The sequence below is a fragment of the Bufo gargarizans genome, chromosome 4 (genome assembly GCF_014858855.1).
Source record: "Bufo gargarizans isolate SCDJY-AF-19 chromosome 4, ASM1485885v1, whole genome shotgun sequence".
Lineage (NCBI taxonomy): Eukaryota > Metazoa > Chordata > Amphibia > Anura > Bufonidae > Bufo > Bufo gargarizans.
The window spans coordinates 299,939,733-299,967,600 of record NC_058083.1 but is presented as its reverse complement, the minus strand read 5'-3'; the positions used below and the strand labels follow the sequence as shown (position 1 = coordinate 299,967,600).

Sequence of the window (27,868 nt, the reverse complement as noted above, 5' to 3'; positions counted from 1 at the left end):
ACTGCAACAGGGATTTTGTCCCACTCCACACAGATGTCCTCTAGATCTGTCAGGTTTTCGGGGCTGTCGCTGAGCAACACAGTTTCAGCTCCCTCCAAAGATGTTCTATTGGATTTAGGTCTGGAGACTGGCTAGCCACTCCAGAACCTTGATATGCTTCTTACTGGAGTCACTCCTTGGTTATCCTGGCTGTGTGCTTCGCGTCGTTGGAATACCCAGCCACGACCCATCTTCAATGCTCTGACTGAGGGAAGGAGGTTGTTGCTCAAAATCTCACAATAAATGGCCCCATTTCTCCTCTCCTACAGTCGTCCTGTCCCCTTCGCAGAAAAGCATTCCCAAAGCATGATGTTACCACCGCTATGCTTCACAGTAGGGATGGTGTTCTTGGGATGCAACTCCTCCTTCTTTTTCCTCCAAACACGATGAGTGAAGTTCTACTTTGGTCTCATCTGACCACATGACTTTCTCCCATGCCTCCTCTGGATCATCCAGATGGTCATTGGCAAACTTCAGACGGGCCTGGACATGTGATGACTTGAGCAGGGGAACCTTCCGTGCCATGCATGATTTGAAACCATGGCGGCGTACTGTTCTACTGACAGTGACCTTTGAAACCGTGGTCCCAGCTCTCTTCATGTCATTGACCAGCTCCTCCCTTGTAGTTCTGGGACGATTCCTCACCTTTCTTATCATCAGTGATACCCTACGAGGTGATCTTGCATGGAGCACCAGTCCGAGGGAGACTGACAGTTGTCTTTAGCCTCTTCCATTTTCTAACAATTGCTCCAACAGTTGATCTACTTTCACCAAGCTGCTTGGCAATTGCCCCGTAGCCCTTTCCAGCCTTCTGGAGGTCCACAATTTTGTCTCTGGTGTCTTTTGACAGCTCTTTGGTCTTTCCCATGGTAGTATGTCTGACTGACTGTGGGGTGGACAGGTGTCTTTAAAGAGTTCAGACAGGTGCTACTAAGTTAGATTAATGAGTGGAGTAGAGGTGGACTTTTTAAAGGCATAGTAACAGGTCTTTGAGAGCCAGAATTCTTGCTGTTTCTCAGGTGTTTAAATACTTATGTTCAGCAGTGCAAGACAAATAAATTCTTTTAAAATCATACAATGTGATTTCCTGATTTTTTTTTTTTTTTTTTTTTTTTACCGTATTTTGTCTCTGAGTGGGAATACACCTACAATGTGAATTTCAGACCCCTCCATGATTTCTAAGTGGGAGCAAAATCGCAGGGTGTTTAAAAACTTCTGTTCCTCACTGTAATCAAAGATTGATAAAATTGGATACAGAAATGTTGTTTTATTTGGTATGATAATGTGTATTCACAGTCACAGTGCAATCCAAAGTTGCCATTATGGCTGGGTTTTTACATAGACTTCTCCTCTTCTGAGCTCTGCCTTTGCACACACCATTTCTAGTGGAAAACCTGTGCCTATCACACATTCACACTTGCAGGAAAAATGATAAAATGATGAGACGAGACTTGAATGTACATTAAGGACATTTTCAGGTTATTCAGAATAGATCTGATAAATTTAAATCTCATAAACAGCAGTCTCCATCTATAAAGAATCATCAAGATGCTCAGTGTACATATTTTATTAATTTATGGATTTCATACTTCTTAGAAGTGAATTCAGAAAAAAGTTATACAAAAGTGCAAGTAAATGTCTAGATATCAGTGTTCCCTGGCATGCCTTAGTTCTAATGCCCTCTAACTTGTGAAGGAATAGCTAGATCTAAGGTTAGTACAGTAACCTCCTACACATTCTGCTTTCTCAAGAAAAATTTAGGGTTGACGGATATATACAAGTAATTCTTTCCAGGGTTTTCTCATCAGCTCCTCAGTGATCTGGGATTTCTAGAGGGAATGGATAAGGGTTGTCTTATTGTAGACACTTCAGGTTGCTCCAATCCTTGGCGCTGGTAGTGGCAGATATTGCATTATGGCATCCATCACACCAGCTTTATGGTCATGTATGATATTGTATGTAATTGAGGATATTCACCAGATTGGTCAGCACAAAGGTTCTGGGATGTTTAAAGCCCCGGTGTCATCTCCGTTGTCAGCAATGAGTAACCGTCTGGAAGGAATGTCCTTAAAACTTTAAGTCCCAGATGGGTTATACCTTCCTTGGCGGTTCTTATTGGTCATGGTACAGTAAGTTTTCCAAATGTAGCTTCTCACAGTAGTTTCACCAGGATAAACATAAGAAGAAGAACCATGATGATCAGGACGAAATTCAGCAGAAGGTTGAGGCCTCTGTTGTTGGCAAGATCCATTGTGTTCTGCTCTCTTCAGCCTTTGACCTTCTTGGATTTTGTTTTCTTTCTCTAGGAAGATAGTACATTTTATATATTTGTTTTATTGACCCCCTGGACCAGTAGACAATTGTAATGTATCTAACTAAACTTGCACATTCTTGAAAATCTGCAGAATGCCGCAGCGGTATTTGGCCGGCTACATCTTGGCTGGAAACGGCTGGATCCCTGCCGGGTCCCATTATAGTCAATGGGCTCCAGCGGGGAAATTACCCGAACAGCAATTTCCATTTGGATGGGTTGTGGTGTTTTGGTGTAGTACAGGTATCAGCAACCTCTGGCACTCCAGTTGTTCTGAGACTACAACTCCCAGAATCCTCCTTTCACTTCTGTGGGAGTTACTAGAACAGCTAAGCAAGTATGCATGCTGGGAGTTGTAGTTTCACAGCAACTGGAGTGCTGAAGGTTGCATATTCCTGCTGTAGTATGAGGTAGAAGTAATTCTAATGCAGTGTGTGTATGTAAATTACCGGTGAAGAGCCAGTGAAGTCAGACTGTTTATACAAAAGATAATGATGACCTATCCTTAGCGGCTTCAGAAAGCTGCGGCACTCACCTGAGCTCTGGTAAGTGCTGTGGTCTCCTCACGGCTTACCAAGCACAGCGCCGTACATTGTATAACAGCCGTGCTTGGTATTGCAGCTCAGGTCCATTGAAGAGGCTGTGGCACTTGTGCAAAGCCTGGCCTCTTCTAACAGCTGATCGATGGGCATCCTGGGTGTCTGACCCCTACAGATCTGATATTGATGAGCTAGCCTCAGGATATCTTTTCCCGGATAACCCCTTTTATGCTATATGAAGATATTTGATAGAGACTTGTTCTGAGTGCTATTCCCCAGCAGTATGGCGACATGCTGGTGGTTTAGTGTATAAATGGCGAGTGACAGGATCCCTTTAAGTGACTAGATGTCATTGGTACTTGAATGAATGCAATTTGGGTCCCAGGCTGATAAACATACTAATAGTTTATTACTGTTTTGTCAAGCAGAGTTTCTTATTTTTAGTACAAATATAAAGTTACGTGACATGATTACAGAATTTTATAATGGATTTGAAGGAGAAGTCGCGGTTTTCATTTTTACCCAGATTTTTGGATGCCGTTCATCAGTGAGTTACCATGGCACTTAGACAATATTATGCCGTTCTGAACTTTTCAACTGGCCACATTTGCTTTTTCCTCATTAATATGATAATCCCTGATAGTCTACGGCGCTACGATAAATGTGAACTGTCTTTTTCTTGTATCATAAATGCATCGCTAAAGGTTTTCTAAAATGTTGAAATATTTCCTATAAAACTCTCTATCAATCTGCTCAGCTCCTCCTGCTCTATAACATGCTGCCTGCAGGTTGCACTGTATTTCATGGTGACTGGTCTGTGGAAACAAATGCCCAAGGTGTTGGATTTTTATCTGTTTGATCCTTTCTTTTCCTTCAAGATAAACGTCCCCAGAGTTGTCCATCCACTCTCTACCACATTTGAGAAAATGGGAGGACCGCTATTGTGTGTGTAGCAATAAGTGTGTTAAAGAAGTCAGGGATGCAGGGATTTTTTTTAATTATTTTTTTAAAAGAGAACCTGTCACCATGCAATGCAGCATTACTATAGAGCAGGAGGAGCTGAGCAGATTGTTAAATAACTTTGTGTGAAAACATTCAGCAAAACTTAATTTATACATTGAAGCCTCTGCTCTTTCTGAGCTCAGTTGTACAAGGGGGCTTTCTTATCAGTGACTGACAGCTAACTATATATTCTAACTTATTCAGGGAATGCCATCAATCACTGATAAAAAGTCGAATAGGCTGTCTTGAGCTCAGAAAGAGCAGACATTTAAATGTATGAAATTACAAGCTTCATTGAATCTTCCCTTAAAGCTCTAAATCCGTGTGCTCAGCTCCTTCTGCTCTATAACCTACCGCCAGCAGACTACAGTGCATTTCCTGATGACAGGTTCTCTTAAGTTATTCCTCTCAAGTGAATATTACCAGGCACTCGCGAAGGGGAGAGTAGCACTACTACTTGTCTGGTCTCCTGTTTAGCACCTCAAGGAGGCTTCTAAGTGGATTCTTACCAGCCGATTGTCGTTAAGGCATCCCTTAAGGTGGCCACACACATTAGATCCCCTCTCACAGTTACTGATGTTAGGAGAAAGAAGGGTCAGACATGTTGAATTTCAGCATGAACAAGCATTTCTTCCCATGTGAGATGAGGTAATGCCAGAGGGGGCTATCAGTGGCTTATTCCCGTTTACCTACTGAAAAAAACACGCATACTTGGTTGAAGGAGGGCTGTACAATCTGGCAGAACAAAATGCAGCCATACACTTTTTTTTATGAGGGGAATACTGGCATATCCAGGTGTGCTCTAAAGTCAGAAGTGACATTCTGTGGTGTAAACATACTTTTATTTAAGTAGTAGCACTCCATATGGGGACACACTACAAATCCGAACACTTATACTGGATTGCATGGTAGGAAATGAAATGTTACAGCAGGTTTTTTCCATAATAATATAAATATCAATTTACAAGTGAAAAGAAATGAGACTACATGCAAAGCCAAGAAAAGGCACTGTGTTGATAAATTTTACATCACATCTTTGTGGTGGCGGTTTAGTCTGTCTGGTCGGAGAACCTCAGAGGAGCATCACAATGATGCAGATGAGAAGAAGACAGATGAGAATAAGAGAGAAATTGACAAAGAGTTCTTGTAGGTTTTGCCGGGTCTGCTGGTTGACCTCAATATTTGAGGCTCTCCTCATTGCAGATCGGGTAATGTGCTGGACTTTATCCATGGCTACAGAAGGACAGAGAGGTACAGGTGATGGGTTATAGAAGAAGTGCAGAAGGAGAGAGAGTGCTTTCCGAGGGTAAGGAGGACCTTAGGCTTCTCCCTGACTTTAGAGATCCTCTGGTAAAGCTGGGTGAGCAGGAGAGTGAAAGTTAGAAATTCATAGTGAAAGTGAATCGTGCAAATTAATACATGCCATTTCCATTTAAAATCTATAACCAATCACTTCTTTAAAAACACCTTGGATTGAACCTTTATAACTTTATTCGTATAAGAAACATTGCCAAGTAATTTCTCCTTTACTCCATGGATATTGACCGTCAACTAGAGTTAATAATGTTAGTGATGGCCAAACTGTGAGGTGATCTGTAAAGCATGCAGCTGGAAGCCATCAAACGTGGTCATTGTGGAGTCTGACATATACCGGGAACCTCTTTGAGACCTTCACCCACAATTGCATTGAAAAGTGTTATTTAGTATGCATAATATGTGATGAACCTAAAAATCTGGTCTGGATAAGCGGGTGGTCTTCTCGAAGAGGTTTCACTGTGTGTAGCGGGACATGTTGTACTGTGTATTCTCATCCTGTGGTTAAGTTCTCATCTTGTGAATTTTTAGTGAATGTTTTCTGTGTTACACATGAAGTATAGTGTATTCTCTAGTCCATATTAGGCCAAGAAACACATGCCATCAGTCCGGGCACTGTGACTATTTCAGCTTTCTCTTGGCTTTATACCGAATTCTCAGACAGAGACATAAACCAGAAGCATATAGACGTGCTGTAATGTGCAAGCTGTTATCTGCCTCATATACGCGTCTTCACATTGTGAGCTGAACAGACTGATATTACTACTATTAGTATTATTTTGAGGTATTTCTTTAGTATTATGTGATGACTATCAATCATTTATGGGACCATGAACATACAGAGCTTATGTAAACCATCTGACAGAAAAATCTCTCCATGTTGCCCAAAGCAATCATCAAGAGCTCTACTTCCATGTCATAAACTGCTGTGGTAAAATGAAACCTGCGCTGTGATTGGTGGTTGTGGACATAAATTTCCATTTGGTATCAAAGATTTCTGTATCTTGTTACCTAATCCCACCTAGACCGGGAGGCTGTCCAGCTAGCCCTGGCCTGTCATCGGTTTGCAGGCATATTTCCACTAATCCCATGGTTCCCGTGGTGTTTGTGCCCCCTAAACCCACATGAGCAGGTTACGGATAACCAGGGATTTTGAGAAGGTCAGGAGTGGGAAAAGTACAGAGGTTAAAAATACTTGAAAATACATAAGTCCTCTGTTGTGCTGGCTGCCTTGGCGGGACTCCTGCTGTTATTCCTGGTAAACAATGGATTATTGCATTAGCAGGTGACTCTGTAGAGCTGCCTGGCGGTGACGCATTATGTTTTATCGATTAAATGTCTGTAGTAGAGGGAATGTGCTGTTTGTCCTGCCGTCTGGGAATATGAGGACTCGTGAAATTCTCAGGAAGTGCACGCATGCTGTTTACTATATTTCACTGTATCTCGGAGGAATTCCTTCCATTTCCTCTGCACCATGGAAGGAGAGTTCAGAAGAAAAGACGACTGTAGTGTTGTGTGCTCCACACCCATGGGTAGCCACTGGGTGACAGGGTGCACATCTGGACTACCACTCAAACACTCAGGGAAAAAGTAAGTCTCTGTTGCCCATAGCAGCCAATCGCAGCACAGCTTCCATTTTGTATTCTGCAATTGAAACATGAAAGCTGTGCTCTGATTGGTTGCCATAGGCAACAAAGGCAGTTTCAGAAGTCTGCAGACTGTTGGACTAGCCTTGCCTCTACATTTCTTTTCCTCCTTCACTCCATTGATACATGTACACGCCATGGCGTATCCTTCTCTGGTGTTATATCCATACATCAGGTTTAGTCATCATGTAAAGAAACAAACTTTTGCACCTTTTTGTTCTATTTTTTAGATCGATTTCTCCCAAACTTCAATATATGTGCTTGCTGTTAGCGAATAGAGACCTTTCCTCTTGCACTGAGAGGATGACAAACTACATGCCCAGTCCGTCTCGTGCAGCTGCCAAGCTTGTGAACTGTATGTTATGCTTTGATTATATTTCAGTAATAAGCAGAAAACCCCACAGTTTAGATTCTTTACAATATGTCGCCCCTCAGACCCCTGCCAAATTCATGGAGTTTTCCCCTCCAGAGAATGATCTGGTTACTTAGTGAGGAATGTTCCCACATCTGCCGTATATTTTTTATCTGAAGGTATATACTTTACTATTTTTTTCAGCTTCTGTTGTGATCAGTATTGCTAATAAATCTGAGGCGAGGGTGCACAATATGCCCAAATCCGGATAATCTTGTACTCGGTAGGAATTTTTGGGAAAGATGCGTCCTACGTGATGAGGACATAGTCCAATTATTATCTGACAGCACCACAACGACTCTGCCCTGTTCGCACTGGCACACAAAGCCTTACCTTATTGTTTAGAGAAGGTGGCGGTCGGAGTGCCTCTTCTTTCCACCCTTCCTGGAGTTGTGTGGCAATGCCTGAAGTTTGTCACTCAGTTTATGGGAACAATTGAGGAGGTGTGGAAGGAAGGGAGAGGGGGCCGGCTGTACGGCCATTGACATCACTCTGGAATGCTGCCGTTTGGATTTGCAGCAATTTGCTGCATTGTAGCAGGGAAGCCTCCTAATCGGTGCTGGGGACTGTATAGACAGCTCTGTGTGCCTACTGCATATACAGTTTAGCTGTAAGATATACTTCATTTTTATAGCAAAGGCTAGTTTTATACATAAAGACTTTGTATAAGACCGGTGTCTCCTAATTCATTATTTTTTCCTATTGCGTTCATAGTACAAGCATGGCCATCAGTCCCTATCCCCAGTGTCATTCTACTTTCCCTATATTAGACATTTGGGGGGGATGGGGGGGGGGATTTATCAAGCCCTGTGCTCCCTGCTTTAAAATGTTGCAAAATAGGGCTTTGTACATTTTTATTTTTTATTTATATATTTTTTGCTTATCTTACATTTTTCATTTTTACAACACTCCAGTTTTGAAAAGTGCACGTGGTTCGGTTAGTTTCACACTTCCGGCAAAGCTGACCAGACAGGCTGTTCTGGCAGAGAGCAGACTCCCGGAGTCCTCTGGATTCAGCATGGCTGGATATTGCCACACACTGGCAGACCTCATTGACTATAATGGGATCCGGTGGGGATATGGCCGTTGCCGGAATTCACCTGGACAAAAACTGTTGCTTGCAGCGATTTGTGTGCTGTCAAATACCGACATTTATGCCAGGAAGCAGCCAGATCCCCGCCGGATCCCATTATAGTCGCGGCACACGGCACTCTTTGGCTGTGCTGGATGTAAAGAATGCTGGCAGACTGTTCTCTGCCAGGACAGCCTGCTGGAGTGTGAAATTATCCTTAGGGCTCATGCACACAGACGTATTTTCTTTCTGTATCTGTTCCGTTTTTTTTTTTTGGACCTTATGTGGAACCATTCAGAAAAAAAAAAAAAACGTAAGTGACTCCGTGTGCATTCCATTTCCGTATGTCTATTCTGCCAAATAATAGAATCATGTCCTATTATTGTCCACATTATGGACTAGGATAGGACTGTTCTGTTAGGGGCCAGCTATCCCGTTCCGCAAAATACGGAATGCACTCAGACGCCATCTGTATTTTTTGCGGATCCGTGTTTTGCGGACCACAAAATACATAGTCGTGTGCATGAGCCCTTAGTCTGTCAAACCGGTAAGTGTGTTTGTTTTTTGCACTCTGGGTGCCATCTGTATTCCACCGACACTGCTCAGCTGAAAACTGGATTCCAGAGCATCTCCTAGCAATGATCCATGAAAACCACAGATCAAGCATGATTTTCATGGACCAATAGACTATAATGGGTGTGAGAGATCTGTAATCACAGACAAAAATATGCTTCCATGGAAAACCACTTATGTGAATGCACACATTAAAGGGGTTGACTAATGTAAAAAGTGAAAATCAGACCTCACATGGTACCTGACAATCTCTTACTAACAAAGCTAGAACCAGCCTGTGTACCTCACATGGATCCAGAGATCTCCCCATTCATTGCTCTGCTAGATTTATATCAAGCTTACAGCTCAAGAGGAGTGTCCTTTCTGGTGCAGCTAAGGGGGCATGTCTCAGCTATCCCTATCACAGCTCAGGAGTCGTGTCCATGCGCCCCCTATCACAGCTCAGGAGGCGTGTCCATGCTATCCCCATCACTGCTCAGGAGGCAGCTGAAGAATGAGCATGTGCGGCCTTCTCAGTGGCGCTATACAGATACATTTTATTGAATAACTGTAGATATTTATCGTGGGGCAACCCCTTTGAAGTCAATGGTTATGTGTTGTGTCCGTGATTCACTGTCATAATAAAGAGGCCTTAGACTAAAGGTTCACCAAATTTGTCAAATATCATGCAACATTTGATAAATTTAGTGCAAATTACGGCAATGCAGACTTTAAAGCAGTTTTCCCATGACAAAAACATATTCTTATCACCCATAGGATAAGGAATATGTGTCTGATCTGTGGGGGTTCGCTGTTGCCCCCCTCCTGATCCCTAGAATATGGGTCTGTGAACCCTCGTTTGAATGGAGTGGCAGACACACCTTTGTTGGGGTGCCAGAGAAAAGAGCTTGTGCTAGCTATCTTTGGCAGTCTCATAGAGTTGAATTGACTGGTGGACATGCATGTCTGCCTCTCCATTCAAATGACGGAATGTGATCAGCTGTAGCACCAGTGGTCAATTAGACCCATAGGCCCTACCCTGTAGCTATGGGATATGTTGTTGTCATGGGACAACACCTTTAATAATTCCCTTTATAAGTCTCCACCATAGACATGAAATTAGTCGTTTTGTTTTTGAAGTTTAGGAGGAAATTAGAGTATCTGGAGAACCCTTGGGAAAGTATATAAACCCCATGCAGGTGCCCCCCTGGTGCCAAGATCATCTGAGCTGAAAATGTGCAATGGGGAAGATTTTCAGGAAAAGTTGTTACCATTCGGTACGTCAGTCATCTCTATCACGTCCGTCCGTTTATCCAGCTAGTTCACTGTTGCTTGGATTCTGGTTGATGACTATGGTCCCTACACGCAGCGCTTTTTTCCCCTCCTCCTTTAGTCTTGCACAGCAGAATTTACACAGGAGTCTCCAGTGAAAGATTTGTGTAGGTTTTACAGCTATATCACAGTGTAATGTCAGCTGGAGGTTTTCTGTTCATACCTTCCCTAAAAAGGAAAATTCATTAATGCCACTACATTAAACAAAATCTGATGAGTCGGCTCATGCCGGCAAGTCGCGGCCATTAGTAGTATGATCACTGGCATATGATGCCATGTGCTGATCGTTAGCGCCCTGTTACCCTAGCAAGCGCATGAGGTCATACCGTGGGTCCTCAGTTATAATGCTTTTCTTGTACTTTTTTACATTTTAGTATATTGCAGGAGTTTGTTGGTCTAATACTTTGTACTTAATTTACTTTAATAACTAACGCTACTTCTTCATGGAGGAAATGGCCTTCAGCATTGGACCCATGGATTTCAGGGCAATGTAGCATCAGATATGTTTGGCCCGCATGACACTTTTGGCATATAGCTGCACGTAAGTACGTCCTAAAGGAGGCCAGATTTGTTTTCTACAATTGACTCGTTCATCTGGATGGGTTTTGCAGTTGGGCTAGTTTCAGACTAGTCCTAGAGAAGCTGCAGGCTATTCTGGCAGGATACAGCCTGACTGATCTCTCTGCATTTCTCCGTCCGGCCCCATTAAGATTCAGACATCCGTAGAATGGATCCGGATCCATTCCGCAGTTATGCGGAACGGGTGCGGAGCCAGGCATTTCTGGTCCGCGGCTCCGCAAAAAAAAAATAGAGCATGTCCTATTCTTGTCTGCAGCTGCGGACAAGAATAAGAATCCTCTATTAAGTGCCGGCGACGTGCGGCGTCAGTGTTTTGTGGACTGACCGCAGAACACTACGGACGTCTGAACGGACCCTATGGGGACCATTGGAGAACCAGCTGAATTCTGGCAAATATGCTGAAATTCAGCCAGAAGAAAACTGCTGTGCGCAGCGTTTTTCATCTGGCCGATTCTCTGCATATTTGCTGGGTTGCAGCAGGATCTCCGCCGGTCCCTATTAGAGTTAATGGGTCTGGAGGGAGAATTACAAGCTTCTGGCAATACTGCAATGCAGGCTGAACCTTGCCGGATCTCTAGCGCTAGACTGAAACTAGCCTTATCCATGCACATGCTCCAGAAGCAACCCCATTTAGAAATGTGTGCAGCATGTGAACTTGCCCTTCCAGTTGGCCCTAGCGTTATATATGGAAATAGGGTTTTCTGTGTCCCACCTTTTTTTTATTTGTTGGGCCACCAAAATATTGTTTCCAGTGTTTTTGTGACATATAGAGCAGTTTAATAATATGTCATTTTAGGAGCCCCAGTTTCAGGGGGAAAAAACAACCCCTGAGTGATACTTTTCACTGACAGAGCTCTGCTATGCCTGAGCATACCCAGCAATAACATGATTTAATAGAGGCCGTGGCTTTTGCGTTTCCTCTATTCATTACGTACCACTCATTGCGGTCATACGGTCTGCAGCTGCCTGTTCTAAACTAATGACACTACACTGCTTAGTGGGTCTGTATTCTTAATGGCTGCACGGTATTGAGCATGCCACTCCGCCAATTAAAGGGGTTTTTCGATACTTCAAATACTGGAGGACGAGGACCTGTCCTGAGGATAGGTCATCAGTAATAATTGGTGGGGGTTCATCACCATTGACCCCCTCTGATCAGCTGTTTGAGAAAGCAGGGGTGCTTGCAGTAGCGTTGTGTCTGATTTTTTCTTAGGTCATGTGACGTCACATTCATTGTCACGTGGCCTAGGAGCAGCTCAGCCCCATTAAATGAATGGGGCTGAGCTGCAATACCAAGCAACGCCACTATACAATGTACGGCTCTGTGCTTGGTGAGCAGGCAGAAGGCTGCAGCGCTCACAGGGGCACGGGTACCTTCTCAAACAGCTGATCAGGGGTCCCAGATGTCCGAGCCCCACCCATCAGATACTGATGACCACTGCAGGGCCGTACCTTGTGGTCATACCCTAAGCTTTTCCGAGAAGTTGACAGTCTAAAGTTTTAGTTGCATTTCCATCCCTAATAGCATTTACTATGCAGGTGTTTTTATACCTATATCTTGCTTGAGGACACCCCCCCCCCCCCCCCCATTTCTTGAAGTGCTCTGCATATGCTGTATGTGTCTCCATGGGTACACAACATTCAGAAAACTCACGAGGACGTGTCCTGCAGCATCCATGAGCCCTGTATATTTAGGCACATGTCGCTCATGAGTGTGCGGCCCCTTGAGGATAGGCATGACACTATAAATATTTTCGGTTGTGTCTGTCCACACCTTCCCTCTGTGTGATGAAGCGCCTGGGTACAGAAGATGAAGGTCTTTTCAAGGTCAGTGGGTAAATAATAGCTCCAATGTCTTTCTGTTTCTGACATTTCTAATAAATGCAGGTAATGGTAGTACAGGTGACAAATTGTTATATTTATTACATCTTGTTTTTTTATTCTTTGCTGGTGTTCCTGGTGCCTTTACAAGTTATAACCATGGCATGTTCTATTGAATTCTCTTGCCTCTAGGGAAAAAAAATCACTGGTTCATAGAGGGTATGTACAGAAGTAATTAAAGGACCTAAATTCCGGAATATGGTGCTGTAGGCACCTTGTGTGTGCCACATAGGGCTTGCACCTGCCAGTGCATGGAGCCTTACTACAGTGGTGAAAGCTTATTAACAGTATTTCTCTGTTACTAGTGTAACTGAATACTAGAATGACCCTGCGCAAATCCCTTACTTGCAAGGAATGTGTATGGGGACGTCCTGACTTTCCCCTACAGTAGATGTCGGGAGGAATTAAGGGTCAGGTAGCTGGAATTTAGCCTGTCCGATCCATTGTTCTCACTGTCTTTGGCAGTGGCTTTCTCTCCTCTTCCCATTCAGATACATGTATGCTCGGCCAAGTGTGTATGGAGAAATCGGGAAAGATGGCTGATGATCTTTAGTTCTTTATGGATAAGTTCAGCATATGACCCCACTGCATGCCCTGAACATACACACACAGAGCCAAACAGTATAGTTAGAAAAGAAAGATTACACTAGAGATGAGCTATATGATTCAGAAAAATTAATTTGTCTCATTGGCAGGACTTCACCTGTGTGTGGGGGGGACTGTCCCTGCAGGTGAAGAAGTGCCAACCTGCCGTTAGATTGACGGGGCTGATCATTTAGAGTAGCCCTGACAATATCCTGCCCCTGCCACTGCTCCAATTAGCAGAATAAAGGTAAAAGTTTTGTTTCAGGGCAGCGACTGCACAGGCATCCCAACTCGAAAGTATAGCAGCCCTGCACAGTCACTGCTCCAAAACAGAGCTTGATCCCCTGGTCGACTAATAGGAACAGTGGCAGAGAGTCAGGCCTGTGCTAAATGTTCAGCCCTGTCAATCTGGCGTCAGGTGGACACTAATTCACTTACAGGGAGGGCCCTCCCCCAGGTGAAGTCCTGCCAATGAGACAAATTGATTTCTTAGAATCGATTCACTCTTCTCCAGATTACGCCTAAAACATTTACCTAATTTTTACTCCGTTTGGAATAGAGAACAATAGGTACATTATCTGTCTTGACAGAAATATATATATTTTTTTTCATTTGCATGTTCTTTAGTGTTTAATATTTATATACGGATGTAGTACTGTACCATGAAATGCCCATATAGATCTGCAAACTTCATACAGTACAAGTATTATTATATATATATATATATATCTATCTAGCATGTAACTATCACAATGCATTTTCTTTTATAAATGATGTTGATTAGGAACTGCTTGCACGTACCCATTGTCTCATGATTGTAGAAAAACACTGACGTAACAAAGTGTAAATCTTGGTTGACCAAACGGTTGTGGCGTTTATTCTCTGGGGGTTGCTACATTTTTACTTCGAAAAGTGTCCTAAGTGCTCCTGACATGTCCTTTAAAGGAGATATCTTGGTCTCCTCCTAGATATGTTAGTGTTCATATTCAAGGCTTGTTTCTGTGCATTTAGTCAGTGCTCCAGCTGTAAAGTAAAACCACTTCATCAGATTATCATTTGGAAAATGCTTTACTCCGCTGTAAATCTGTACTCTGCTGTAGTTATCATTCGTGATGGCATGTTTTTGGCATTTATGTATGACTGGGTCACAGGATCTCTAAAAAGGTCTTGTGGAGTGTTTCTGGTATACAGTGGTGAGACATTTTCAGCAGTGGGCAAGGGTCATTATAGCTATAGGCTTAAATAAATGTTTATGAGGTCAAGAGATCAGAAATAAGGCTCCAGGGAACTCAGGAGGGACAGTCTGCAAATAGACTGATTTTACCCACATATTCACAAAAACTGTAAAGTAAATTTCAGCTCGTAGAAAAATTGCCCGAAGATGTCCATAGACTTTAATACTGATGATGATAGACAGGTCACAGACTGGTCAGAATGCCCGTGCAGGCCCTTGTCCACTGCCACAAATGCCCACAGTGGGCATGAGTGCATCAGAACTGGACTATGGGGCAATGGAAGAAGTTGGCTTTGTCTGGTGAATCACATTTTCTTTTCTATTATGTGGATGGCCAGAATATGAAATATTGCATTAACATCAAGTGGCTGCCCGTGTAATGCATGTATGTTCCAAGCGTGATGGGCAATTTTCGCAGTGCCTTATGGACTGAAAGTCAGCGGGTTTCCATCACTGACAGATGCTCAGTTGCACGCAGCAGTTTTAATGCTGAAATGTACGTAACTGTAAACATGGATGTGCTGCGGACAAACAATAAATCTGTTAAGGGATGAACGATCGTAGTAACGATCATTCGTCCCCATGCAGAGAGGGTTGCTGCGTGTAAAGCCAGCTAACAAGCAGGCACTGATCAGGAATGAAAACAATCACTTCACACGCCAGGCAGAACCGAGGCGTTTGTGCCTTCCATGTGCGGAGAGCTCTTCCAAGAAAATAAAGATTAAGAAGGCTTTGCGACAAGCAGAGATAACTGAGAGGAGATAGCCAGCTCCATGGACACTGAAGGTCACCGTTGGCTTGAGAGGCAGAATGCTGCTTTGGTTTATCTTCGGGGATGATAAAAGCATTTCTGCTCTTGTTGCAGTCTGACGGATGAAGGGAATATTTCTTTAATCGTGTGACCTTTTCTGAACATGGTGTTTGCTATAATAGCAAAGTAATTAGGTGTTTCTTTTGATAAAAGGGAGCATGCTATAAGTATGGGGCCTATTACAATGCAGGACGAGCACTGAAGATAAACACATCCATCAACGCTCGTTTGCTCCAGTGGTACCGCAGTCCTTCCTGTCTCATTCAGTTCTATTGATTATTGGCAGTACACCCCTGATTACACAGCATGGTGACTCAGTGGTTAGCACTGGAGTCCTAGGTTCAAATCCAACCAAGGGCAACATCTGCATGGAGTTTGTATGTTCTCCCCGTGTTTCTGTGAGTTTCCTCAAGGTACTCTGGTTTGCTCCGACACTCCAGAAATACTGATGGAATGGAACTAAAATAGTGAACTCCATTCTCGAGTTGTGCTGTTCCTCCTAGAAATTTCCTGGGCGTTATCATTACCCTTGCCAAAGAGGTGGCTCCTGACACCGTTGAATACTGTCAGCACTGACTGAGCAGTGTCCAATTATGTGGAAACACACCCCTAACTGGCAACACCTAGTTTTCAATTTAGACTTTTCTCTGAGGAATGGTGTAACACACAGCTCTAAGAAAAGCTAGTCTAGAATTGTTGTTTCATGAAGAATTTAGCAGATCTGCAAAACACGGATGCCGGTTATGTGCGTTCCACAATTACAGAACAGGCGGACCATTATAGAATTTCCTATTCTTGTCCGCAAAACAGACAAGAATGGGACATGTTCTATATTTTTTAAAAACAGAGCAACGGATAAGATATATTGTAAAGTTTCTTGTGGTCTCCTGTACTATTAATTTATGCAAAATTTCATAAAATGTTAGTGACCATTTAGGTATTCACAGGATTGTCATATAGACTGTCAGCATGACAGCATGCCTACACAGCACTCGCCAAGACATGATGCCATGCTGACAGTCCATGCAACCATCCATTCAATAGTTATTTAAACCTTTCTATTCACTTTTTTCTCTCTCATGGACTGCCAGAGGTGCGCCTAATTTATGATGAGGCCTGTGCCAGCCTTTGATAAATGACCCCCATTGACTACATAGTTTCTGCCACACTTCCACCTAGAGATAGCGGTTAGCTACCACAGGTGTACTGTTCTACATTATTGCCCGAATAGCTATGTGATCTGACCAGTATCTGTAGTGATCTATAGAAACTCTTTGGCCCCTTTCACACGGGCGAGTATTACGCGCGGATGTGATGCGTGAGTTGAACGCATTGCACCCGTGCTGAATCCCGACCTATTCATTTCTATGGGGCTGTTCGCATGAGCGGTGATTTTCACGCATCACTTATGCGTTGCGTGAAAATTGCAGCATGCTCTATTTTGTGCGTTTTTCACATAACGCAGGCCCCATAGAAATAAATGGGGTTGCGTGAAAATCGCAAGCATCCTGTGTGAAGGAACAGGACCTGTGGCGACGTCACTCCGGTCATCACATGATCCATCACCATGGTAAAAGATCATGTGATGACCGGAGTGACGTCACCACAGGTCCTGTTACTGCACACAGCTAAGATGAAGACAGAAGGAGATGCCGGCTTCACGATCAAGTGGACTAAGGGGAGTTAAACATTTTTTTTTAACCCCTCCAGCGCTATTTTACGATGCATTCTGTATTCAGAATGCTATTATTATCCCTTATAACCATGTTATAAGGGAAAATAATACAATCTACAGAACACCGAAGAAGTTCGGGTTTTGGTACCAAACATGCGCGATTTTTCTCACGCGCGTGCAAAACGCATTACAATGTTTTGCACTCGCACGGAAAAATCGTGCATGTTCCCGCAATGCACCCGCACATTTTCCCGCAACGCGTGTCTGAAAGAGGCCTTTATATTGAACACTTTCTGGCCTAGTAACTGCATGGTTGACATCTGTTGCAATGTTAGGCTATGCCCAGAGATTTAAGACCCTATTCACTTTGCTGTAAATGTTATATACACTGTCGATTTTCCACCCACAAATCTGAAAATACCCTTAATAATGATATTTCTGTGCGGAGCATGTGGTTGTGGTAATGGGCTGATAATATGATCACATGTACATAGAAGCAGGCTTTCTGATAAGACCCGGTTCAGGTGCCGGGCACTACAGCTATGCTCAAGCCAGAAAGCTGCAGCTATAGAGAGGGATGGGAGGATATAGACTGATTCCCACAAAAACCCAGATTCAGTGGAATACTTGACATTTTTCATGGTTATGTTGCTATTGTACAAGTAAGGCCAGTTTCTCATAGCCTCATATTATGTTCTGTAGGGTTGGTCTACATCTGTGATGGCTAACCTCCGGCACTCCAGTTGTTGTAAAACTACAACTCCCAAAATGCACACTTGCTTGGCTGTTCCCAGAACGTCACAGAAAATAAATGGAGCATGCTAGGAGTCATAGTTTCACCACAGCTGGAGTGCCAGAGGTTAGCCATCACTGGTCTACATGTTCAGTTTTTTTAATCCAGTTTAGGATCCATTTCTGGCTTTGGCTTCCAAAGCATCATTAATAACCTGAACGTGTTACCCAGCCTAAGGGTGCACTCACACAAACGGCGGATCCACTAAACAAGGGCATCAGACCTGGAAGCACACAGAAGCCCTTTATTGTGCTTCCGACAGAACATGTCCTATCTTTCGCCGCATCTTAAGGATCGCAGACTTATTGAAGTAAATCGGTTCACACCTTGATGCGGGGTGCACACTGCCGGTGCCCGTATTTAGCGAATCAGCGGTTTGCTGACTGCAACACAAGCATGGACGTCCCGCAGTCGTGTGAAATTACCTTTATACTCTTAGCACCGGAATCCACCTTGGTTCTAATGAACTGGATAAGGTTCTGTGGTGATGATCTATGTTCGGATCCATCAGGAGTCCCAGTTGTATAGGAGTTAGGCTAGTTTGGCGGATCAGCCTGCCGGATTTCTAGAACTAGTGTGAAAGTGAAGTAACCTTCATGTGGAGTTATAATGTACTGCGCGGAGGTGAGCCACCTCCCCATTCATTCTCTTCCTGGATGTGATGTCCAGTAGCCACCTCACCAGGTGAGATGAAGGGCCTGAGGACCCTTGTTCTAGAGATGAATGCCCTTGTAATGATTACCATGGCTGGACACATCCCAGGAGTTGGAGACTGTGCTGACATCTGACTTTGTGGACATGTCATAAATGTCTAAGGTGGGAGTACCCCTTTAAAAAAAAATGTAAATATCCGCAGCATTCAAAGTCTTTTATTTATAAATTCATCTCCATTTTCACAATGTCTGCCTGCTGTCAGTGGATGGAATTGTTCTTATTATTTTTCTTAAAGTTATCCCTTATCCACAGATCAGTGGAGGACCTACCGCTGGGACCCCCATCAATCATGAGAACTGGGGCCCCATACCCCCTGCAGCCCCACTAAAATAAACGGAGCAGCCATTTAGGTATGCATTATTTTCTATGGGATTTCTGGAGGTAGGTGAGCTCTGTACTCAGAACGCCCATAGAAATGGAAGAGTGGCCACACCCATGTGTGACTGGCATCTCTGTTCATATTTCAGAAAGGGGGGGTACAGGGCCCCCGTTCTCGTGATAAATGGTTATCCCCTATCCTGTGGATAGAGTTTAGCTTCTAAGAACCAGAATACCCCTTTAATTGTTGTACTGCTATTCCAGATATTCTGTATCCACACACCTATAGTATGGCTGCATGAGGTTACTAGATATTTGGTGCCAAAAACAGTGTGGCTCCTTGTCAGTGAAAACAAAAAATACTGCTTGGCCAATAGTGGTTAGACATATTTTAGGAAAGATCTTTCACCTTCCCCTGTAAAATTAGGTTCATATTGAATGACTGGGGAGTATTGCGTGACTTCCGCATAGCTAGTCTTTTTTCAGCCTCTGGTTTCGCTTGGGCTCCTGCATATAACTGTCCTGGAGACCAGGGACAATGTCTGTTCCCAGCAGTAGGAAACATGATGGCATCAGCCAGTAATGTATGTTCTCACAAGCCCTGTTTACATGGAACTTGGCACAACAGAGATTTTCCAACCAGCAGACGCATCAAATTGTGATCTTCTCAAAATACCAGATATAGAGAGCATATTCCTCAGCTTAGCAAGTGAACATCTCCAATAGGAATATACAGTTTGTGGAGAAAAGCATTGGAACACATTCAGTCCCATTGCCACAGGTGTATAAAATCCAGCACCTTACCATGCAGTCTGTCTTTACAAACATTTATGAAAGAATGGCTCGTTCTTTAGCGCTCACTGAATTCCAGTGTGGTCCTGTAACAAGTCAGTTTTTTTAAATGCCTACCCTTCTAGGGGTTTCACCATCATCTGTGAGTTATGCATAAAAGTCTTCAACGCTCTTCTGATTTAGTAACTGCAGAGTTCCAAACTTCCTCCTGCTTTAACATTAGCACAAAAACTATGTGCCGGGAGCTTCATGGCATGGGTTTCCATCACCAAGTAGCTGCATGCAAGCCTTACATCAGAAAGCACAATGCCAGGCGGGGGGAGTGGTATAAAGCATCCTGCCATTGGACTCTGGGGCAATGGAAAATGTACTTTGGAGTAACAAATCACGGTTTTCTATCTGGCAGTCTGATGGGATGACTGGGCATGGTGAATGCCAGGAGAATGTTACCTGCCTGGCTGCATTATGGCAACTGTAAAGTTTGGTGGAAGGGGAATAATGCTGTGGGATTGTTTTCCAGGCCTTGGCCTAGGGCCCGTAGTTCCAGCATGCCAAGACATTTTTGAGAATTGTATGCATCCAACTTTGTGGGAACAGTTTGGGGAAGGCCTTTTTCTGTTCCAGCATGGCTAGCCCCAGTGCATAAAGCAAGATACATAAAGGCTTGGTTGGGTGAGTTTGATTTGGAAGAGCATGACTGACCCACATAGAGTCCTGACCTCAACACCATCAGACACCTTGTCTCCATCAGAATGGAGATTGTGAGCCAGGACCTCTTGTCTAACGTCTGACCTCACAAATGTTCTTCTGGATGAATGGATAAACATTCCCACAGACACTCCAAAATTTTGTCCAAACGCTTCTCAGAAGAGTGGATGCTGTTTGAGACCAACTTCATATGAATGTCTATTGATTTAGAATGGGATGGCATAAAAGTTCCTGTGGGTATGATCTATAGGTGCCCCAATACTTTTGTCATAGTATAGGACTATATAGTGAGAATCTGTGACCATTCAAGCTCTACAAAGTGGTGGAGGTAGTGGTAGAAACTGCCATTTCTGTCTATTGTCCCTCCTTATAATGAAGCAAAGTGTATTATAGAAATTGTTCTTAATTAAAGGGCATCTGTCAGCAGATTTGTATCTATAAATCTGGCTGACCTGTTACATGTGCGCTTGGCAGCTGAAGGCATCTGTGTTGGTCCCATGTTCATATGTGCCCACATTGCTGAGAAAAATGAAGTTTTAGTATATGCAGAAGAGCTTCTAGGAGCAACGGCGGTGTTGCCATTACACCTTGAGTCTCTGCCCTCTCTGCAACTGCCATGCCCTCTCCTCTTTGATTGACAGGACCCAGCAGTGAAAAAGTCATCACGCCTGGTCATGTCAATCAAAGTGCAGAGAGAGCTGAGCCTATTAAAGGCATTTTACATGGGCCAAGGACCAAGACAATTATTATGGACGAATGTTCATAGGCATGCACATTCCCAATAATTGTACCGTGTAAAGGTGTCACTGATTAGCAGGAACATGTTCGTTCATCAGTTGATTGCATCTATCGTACAGGTCCTAAAATTATTTGGGGGCAGCACATCGCCCTGTTGTAACACAGATGTGCCATTGGCAAGCATTGAGTCTGTATGGGGACGAATGATCGCGGCAGTGATCATTTATCCTCATACAGAAGAGATGGTTGCTGCATGTAAAACAAGTTGGCAACAATCTGAAATGAATGGTTCTTTCCCTTAGTACTGACTAGTGTAAAGGACCAGAAGATGTTAGTAAGGACTTTGATGTCACTGGAAAGGTGCGTGGTATAATGTTTCCTGCTGAAAGTTTGTAGAGGAGGTAATTGCAAATGCATTCAGATTGGTTTGTTTCATGTAATTCCTCTTTTATGAAATGGCTTCTCAGAATCACCACTTACCGGTGCTGAGCTTAAAGGGGTTGTTTCCTTTGGTCAATCCTTTTTTGATTTCCAGAAAGCTGAACACAGTAGGGGAGATTTACTAAATGTGGCAGAATTCTGTCTCAGTTTGCACTGGTTGAATCCTAGTTATATGTTTTAAGTTCCCTTGTAGCACCAACAAAGAGGGAATGAAGATTTAGATGGTATCCATTGAAATCAGTTGACCGTCCATATAATGTACGCAGGTTGACCTTGTTTGAAAATGCATTGGACCCATGAAAGGTCCTCTAATATCATTGATGGCGCAGTGTGCAATGAGCAGGACACTGGGTCAGTTGGGTTGCTATGCAGTGGGTCAGTTTTATATGTATAAGTTCATGACGCCAGTTGCAGCTTGCGCAGGTACTGTAGCAGGGCCCTTTAAGATGGTATAGCTCATATACCAGGTGAGGAATGCCAGAGGGGGAATAATGTCTCTATGCAGTGTCAACGGTGTATCCTACCTTGGTACGGCTGGACTCCTGTATCCCGGGTCACATGCAACAAAATGAGTGCTGTTAATAGGAGTTCTGATGGAATAATTAAGATCCAGACAAGGAATATCGTCCAACTCGTCTTTACTTAATCCAGCTTTAAATCCGTAGAAGTTACAACAATAGTCTTTAGGTCCCAGCAGGTTTTGGCAATATGTGGAGGAATTTATATGTATTCTGCTTCTGGTACATATGCCTATAGATCTGGCAGGCATTAGTCTTCTGCTCTGTCTGTGTTCTGCTTGGTATGGGCCTGACTAGCTGAGGAGGTACTTGTCTTCTCCTGGTCTTGGGATCTGTACTCACAGGACAGCTCGCAGGGTATGGTGTCTTCTTCCTGGAGATCTATTGTTCTGTGGATGCTGCTTCTCTGGTCGTCCAGCTGAGGTAGATAACTCAGACTGGGAAGATGGATCTTGAACCTCAGCCGAGGTTGGATCCAGGGTTGGGATACCTGATTCTGGGAGCTCCTATCCACACAACCTACCCCAACAGGGGTGGCTGATACACTCACTAGACTTCCTGCTCCTCCTCATGATACAGGACATGGGAACATCCCACTTCTGCTCATACAGGGGAGCCTAGACTGGAATGGACTATTCCGGTCTAGATATACTAAACTGTTCCATAGACTGTCTGCACATTGCCGCCACCTACTGGTGTACATGAATAATTACAGCAATTTACATAAAACAGTGCTAGGAAATCCAGATAAGGCAAAGATAATGTCAGATTACACAAGATGATAACACATTTACACTTTAACATCATGTAGCAGGGTAAAAGCGTTAGTAACCCCACTCTGGGATGTTACACAGTGTGCCCACCCCTCCTCCTCCCGTCTCTCTTCTTATTGGAAGCGGCGGTGGCGCGGGGTGTGTGTGTGTGTGACTCCTTCTCCCCTGTGCTGCTGAGGGAACATGAGCGCGTTCTGTGATGCTGCTAGGCTGCGCTGTAGGGCAGCCTAGTATCGATAAATGTCAAATCCTGGTATTGTATCGATTGGGTATCGATATTTAGATACCCGCAACAACCTTAGATGATAGGCTAAGTCCTCTGACGTGCGCAGAGGACATATTCTGGCGATATGACGACTAAGTCCGCGCTCATGCGCAGCAGCGCATAGAAGCAATAGGAGGTGTGCATAGCGTCACAGCCAGGTAAAAAGAGGAGGGGATAGGCTGGGCCAGGTCAAATTGGAGCCTGTCTAGCTGGAGTCTAAAGCCCACATGGCAATATTGAGACTAGTGATTAACTAGCGATACCAATGATGTCATCAGTGGAAAGTTTATATAGTCATCTCCGCCCCTTTCAAACATACTCTGCCCGATTCCTCTGAAGACGCCAGTGTAACTGGTGAAACATGTCGGGGGGCAGTGTTTGAGAGTTTTGACACAGTATGTGCACATAGGTATTTACTAAGTAGAATGAGATGAGAAGCGATACAGCGCAGGAATAGCTAGCAGTGAGCCCTCAATCAGCGCGCAGATGGCGGCTCCCTGCTCAAATAGCTGGCGGCACTGAGTAGTGGAAAAGCTACATACATAAGAGATAAAGAGATATATAAAAACCATGTGACACAGCTGATGGTTTTAAATGCTTTGTTTTCCTTTGGATACTTTTAACAATGGATTCATTAAACGTTATGTTTTAGTAATTGGCCCATGAAATAATAGGGCGGTTATTGGTCTTATGGACCATTTGTAAATATAAAAAGTTAAAAAGAGGTCTGCACGTGTGCCAAGGGCCAGCATAGAAGTTGGTATTAGAAAATTTTTGTAAGCGTGCGCACGTCTTAGGAGGCAAAGGAAAAACAAGACCCTTGGACTAGAACCGTGGAAAGATAATAGGAGTGGTTGGTTAAGTTTGTAAGAGGAAACCTGTTGATGCAGATGGTTAAGGCTTAATGGAATGCTCCTTGAATTTTCACAGGTACTGAGCTAGGCCGCAGAGAAAATCCATCACCCTGTTATCACTCATTTGTATTCCACATATTGTGCTATTCTGAAATGTGTCATCTCCTAAGTATTTGGCAAGCCTGCTCCTATAAATACGAGCTGGTGAGTTTCTTTTAAGTGTCCGACCTCTAATACTTGACAACATTTTTAGTTTTATTGAAAGGTCAAATTTTATTAGGTTTTCAATATAAAATAACGTCAGGAAAGAGAACTACGACTGAAAGGTGCATACCTGGAATCAATATTAAAGGTTATCATTTATTAGAGGAACCAATATTCTGAATGACTCTGTCATAGAATTAGTTACTAGTGCACATCTTACTGAACAAACTGGGTTTTTCTGGCTGGCCTACAAGTGATGTTCAGCATCCCAACAGCTCCGTTCACACCGGTGTCATGGGTTCCATTTTAAAATGATGTAGCAATGGATCCTGTTGACTTAGCTTTAACCCCTTAATGACCTGCGCCGTACATGTATGGCACAGATGTCCATGACTTAAGGACCAGCGCCGTACATGTACGGCGCTGTGATAGGGCGGATGCAGGAGATGCGCCCGCCCGATCCGTGCTGCATGCGCCGGCATCGGTGAAATCACAGATGCTGGCGCATTAACCTTTGTGCCGTGGTCAGCGCTGACCGCGGCACGTGCCATGTCTTTGCAAGGATCGGAGCTTCCATTGGGTCCCCCCCGCTGCTGTGACGGGCACCCGAAGGCAGGGAAGGCAGCCTGGTGCCTTCCTTAGGCATCGTGGCTGCCTTCCGTGACAGCATGTGAGATCCAGCCCCCTGGATCTCACAGGCAAACAGTCTGTAAGTGTATTTCAGTCTGTACGACACTTACAGCCAGTGCATCACAATACAGAAGTAAAGGGGATCAGACCCCCAAATATTGAAGTCCCAGAGTGGGACAAAAAATAGTGTTAGGGTACTTTCACACTTGCGTTTTTCTTTTCCGGCATAGAGTTCCGTCACAGGAGCTCTATACCGGAAAAAAACTGATCAGCTTTATCCCCATGCATTCTGAATGGAGAGTAATCCGTTCAGTTTGCATCAGGATGTCTTCAGTTCAGTCGTTTTGACTGATCAGGCAAAAGAGAAAACCGCAGCATGCTACGGTTTTCTCTCCGGCCAAAAAAACTGAATACATGCCTGAACACCGGATCCGGCATTTTTTCCCATAGGAATGTATTAGCGCCGGATCCGGCATTCAGAATACCGGAATGCCGGATCCGTCGTTCCGGCATGCGCATGCGCAGATCGGCAAAAATGTGAAAAAATCTACAAGACGGATCCGTCTGTCCGCATGACAAGCGGAGAGACGGATCCGTCCTTGCAATGCATTTGTGAGACGGATCCGCATCCGCATCCGTCTCACAAATGCTTTCAGTCAGCGGCAGATCGGCGGATCCGGCGGCCAGTTCCGACGACGGAACTGCCCGCCGGATCACACTGCCGCAAGTGTGAAAGTAGCCTAAAAAAAATAGTTTTACATCCTTTTCCCAAAATAAAGTAAAACATAAAAAAATAAATAGGAATACAAAGAAAAGTCGACATATTAGGTATCGCCGCGTCTGTATCGACTGGCTGGCTCTATAAAAATATCACATGATCTAATCCCTCAAATGAACACCGTCAAAAAATAAATAAAAAAGTGCTAAAAAAAGCAGGGGGTCTTCAAATGTGACATGGCAACTTAAAATTATCCCAGCACATTTTCCAAAAACCATATGGTGTTCCTTTCCTTCTGCGCAATACCATGTGCCCGTACAGCAGTTTATGACCACATATGGGGTGTTTCTGTAAACTACAGAATCAGGACAATAAATGGTGAGTTTTGTTTGGCTGTTAACCCTTTTTTGTTGGTGGAAAAGACTTTGATTAAAATGGAAAATCTGCCAAAAAAGTGAAATTCTGAAATCTCATCTCCATTTTCCATTAATTCTTGTGGAACACCTAGGGTTTACAAAGTTTGTAAAATCCGTTTTGAATACCTTGAGGGGTGTAGTTTCTACAATGGGGTCATTTTTGGGTGGTTTCTATTATGTAAGCCCCACAAAGTGACTTCAGACCTGAACTGGTCCTTAAATTGGACATTTTCTAAACAATCTCAAGATTTGCTTCTAAACTTCTAAGCTTTCTAACGTCCCCAAAAAATAAAATGGCATTCACAAAATGATCCAAACATGAAGTAGACATATGGGGAATGTAAAGTAATAACTATTTGGAGGTATTGGAGGTATTACTATCTATTATAGCAGTGGAGAAATTTAAATTAGCAAATTTTTCTATTTTTTTTGTAACTTTGGTATTTTTTTATAAATAAAAATACATTTTATTTTTTTTACTCAATTTTACCACTGTCATGAAGTACAATATGTGACAAGAAAACAATCTCAGAATGGTCTGGATTAGTAAAAAGCGTTTTAAAGTTCTCACCACATAAAGTGACACATGTCAGATTTGCTAAAAATTTAACCTTAAGTAGTTAGACAGACAAATGTATACGTTGAAAATATTAGCCTGGTAAGCGTCAACTTAGCCAAGAAGAAACGGTAGATGAAAGGAATGAGAGACAGAGTGAGAATGAAAAGGGAGAGAAAGGGTGAGGGAGGGAGTGAAGCAATGAAGATGTGAAAGTAGCCTAAGTTCTGTTTGTCAAGCAATGGAAACCTGATAGAACAGAACCTAACACCAGTGTGGCCTAAAACTGGACATGCGCATTAAATCTATAATGTGTATGGAGGCCTCTTTTCTTTCCCCCCGAGAGAAGGATCGAACAGCTGGATTTCAGCATGCCCGATCCTTTTGCTTACAGGAGAGAGAAGCTATTGCCTGAGGGGCCTGGCAGCAGCTTGCTCCCCTCTCTTTGTGTATGGGGGGTCCTGAGAGCTAAGTGTCAGCCAGACAAGCGGCTAAAAGTTTATCATTTGTGGCCATGTTTAGGCTTAAAGGGAATCTGTCACCGGGGTTTTGTGTAGAGAGCTGAGGACATGGGTTGCTAGATGGCCGCTAGCACATCCGCTATACCCAGTCCCCATAGCTCTGTATGCTTTTATTGTGTAAAAAAATCGATTTGATACATATGCAAATTACCCTGAGATGAGTCCTGTCCCTGACTCCTCTCACCTACAGGACTCATCTCAGGGTAATTTGCATATGTATCAAATAGTTTTTTTTTTTTACAAAATAAAAGCACACAGAGCTATGGGGACTGGATATTGCAGATGTCCTAGCGGCCATCTAGAAACCTATGCCCTCAGCTCTATACACAAAATCCCGGTGACAGGTTCCCTTTAAGGACTAGAATATTCTGGAAATTGTAGCACTTATATGTACATGTTCCTCAGGGCAATCCTGCAAAACAATCATTTGGCGTTGTATAAATCCTCATAGCTCCGTGCCGGCTGGCTTGGTGCCACGAATGTACTTCACTCCGGTCATAAAGTTGTCTAACTGTGTACATGTGGGAAGTGAAGTCGGCATTCTTGCTTTTGTCTCTAGGAATGGCCGTGTTCTGACATTCATGGGTGAAATGTCTACCTGTAGTAACATAAGTTTTGTTCTTCAGGGAATTTAATGGTCATAGTGCATGAACCATGAGTTGCAAAGTCATTGTCTACCCTTCTAAAATAACTTATGATTTTCTCAATGGTTTGTCACAGAGGGTCAGGCTTCACTCCATCAGTGAGACCTGAAAGGCGTAGCGTCAATTCTGATGCTGTAGCCAGTCTACTGAAATTATCTCTTTTAGTACCCTGTATTTAGAGGAACACTTCTATGCACTGCGTTATACCCCATGCATGGCCTAAAGGGGGCGCTGCATGGCAGTATCAGTTTTGAAATGCGTGAGCTGCAATACTTTTTATA

General features: G+C 43.5%; 2 protein-coding genes across 8 annotated transcripts in view; one reads left to right on the top strand and one right to left on the bottom strand.

Annotated features, from left to right (window-relative positions):
* The window catches only part of CEP85L (centrosomal protein 85 like), a 158,295-nt gene that overhangs the window by 97,468 nt on the left and 32,959 nt on the right, over positions 1 to 27,868 (top strand). The window lies entirely within an intron of this gene.
* PLN (phospholamban) lies at positions 1,591 to 7,731 on the bottom strand. 2 transcript variants are annotated; one of them, XR_006388759.1, is made up of 2 exons: positions 7,597 to 7,731; positions 1,591 to 2,341 (listed from the first exon to the last, which is right to left on the bottom strand). XR_006388759.1 is itself a non-coding variant. In XM_044290727.1 (2 exons), exon 2 carries the CDS (start codon positions 5,120 to 5,122, stop codon positions 4,964 to 4,966), a length of 159 nt encoding a protein of 52 aa, XP_044146662.1. In that variant the 5' UTR covers positions 5,123 to 5,247; positions 7,597 to 7,715; the 3' UTR covers positions 4,715 to 4,963. The 2 variants fall into 2 exon arrangements, 1 of the variants encoding a protein (XP_044146662.1); XM_044290727.1 differs by lacking the exon at positions 1,591 to 2,341 and adding an exon at positions 4,715 to 5,247 and having other exon boundaries at positions 7,597 to 7,715.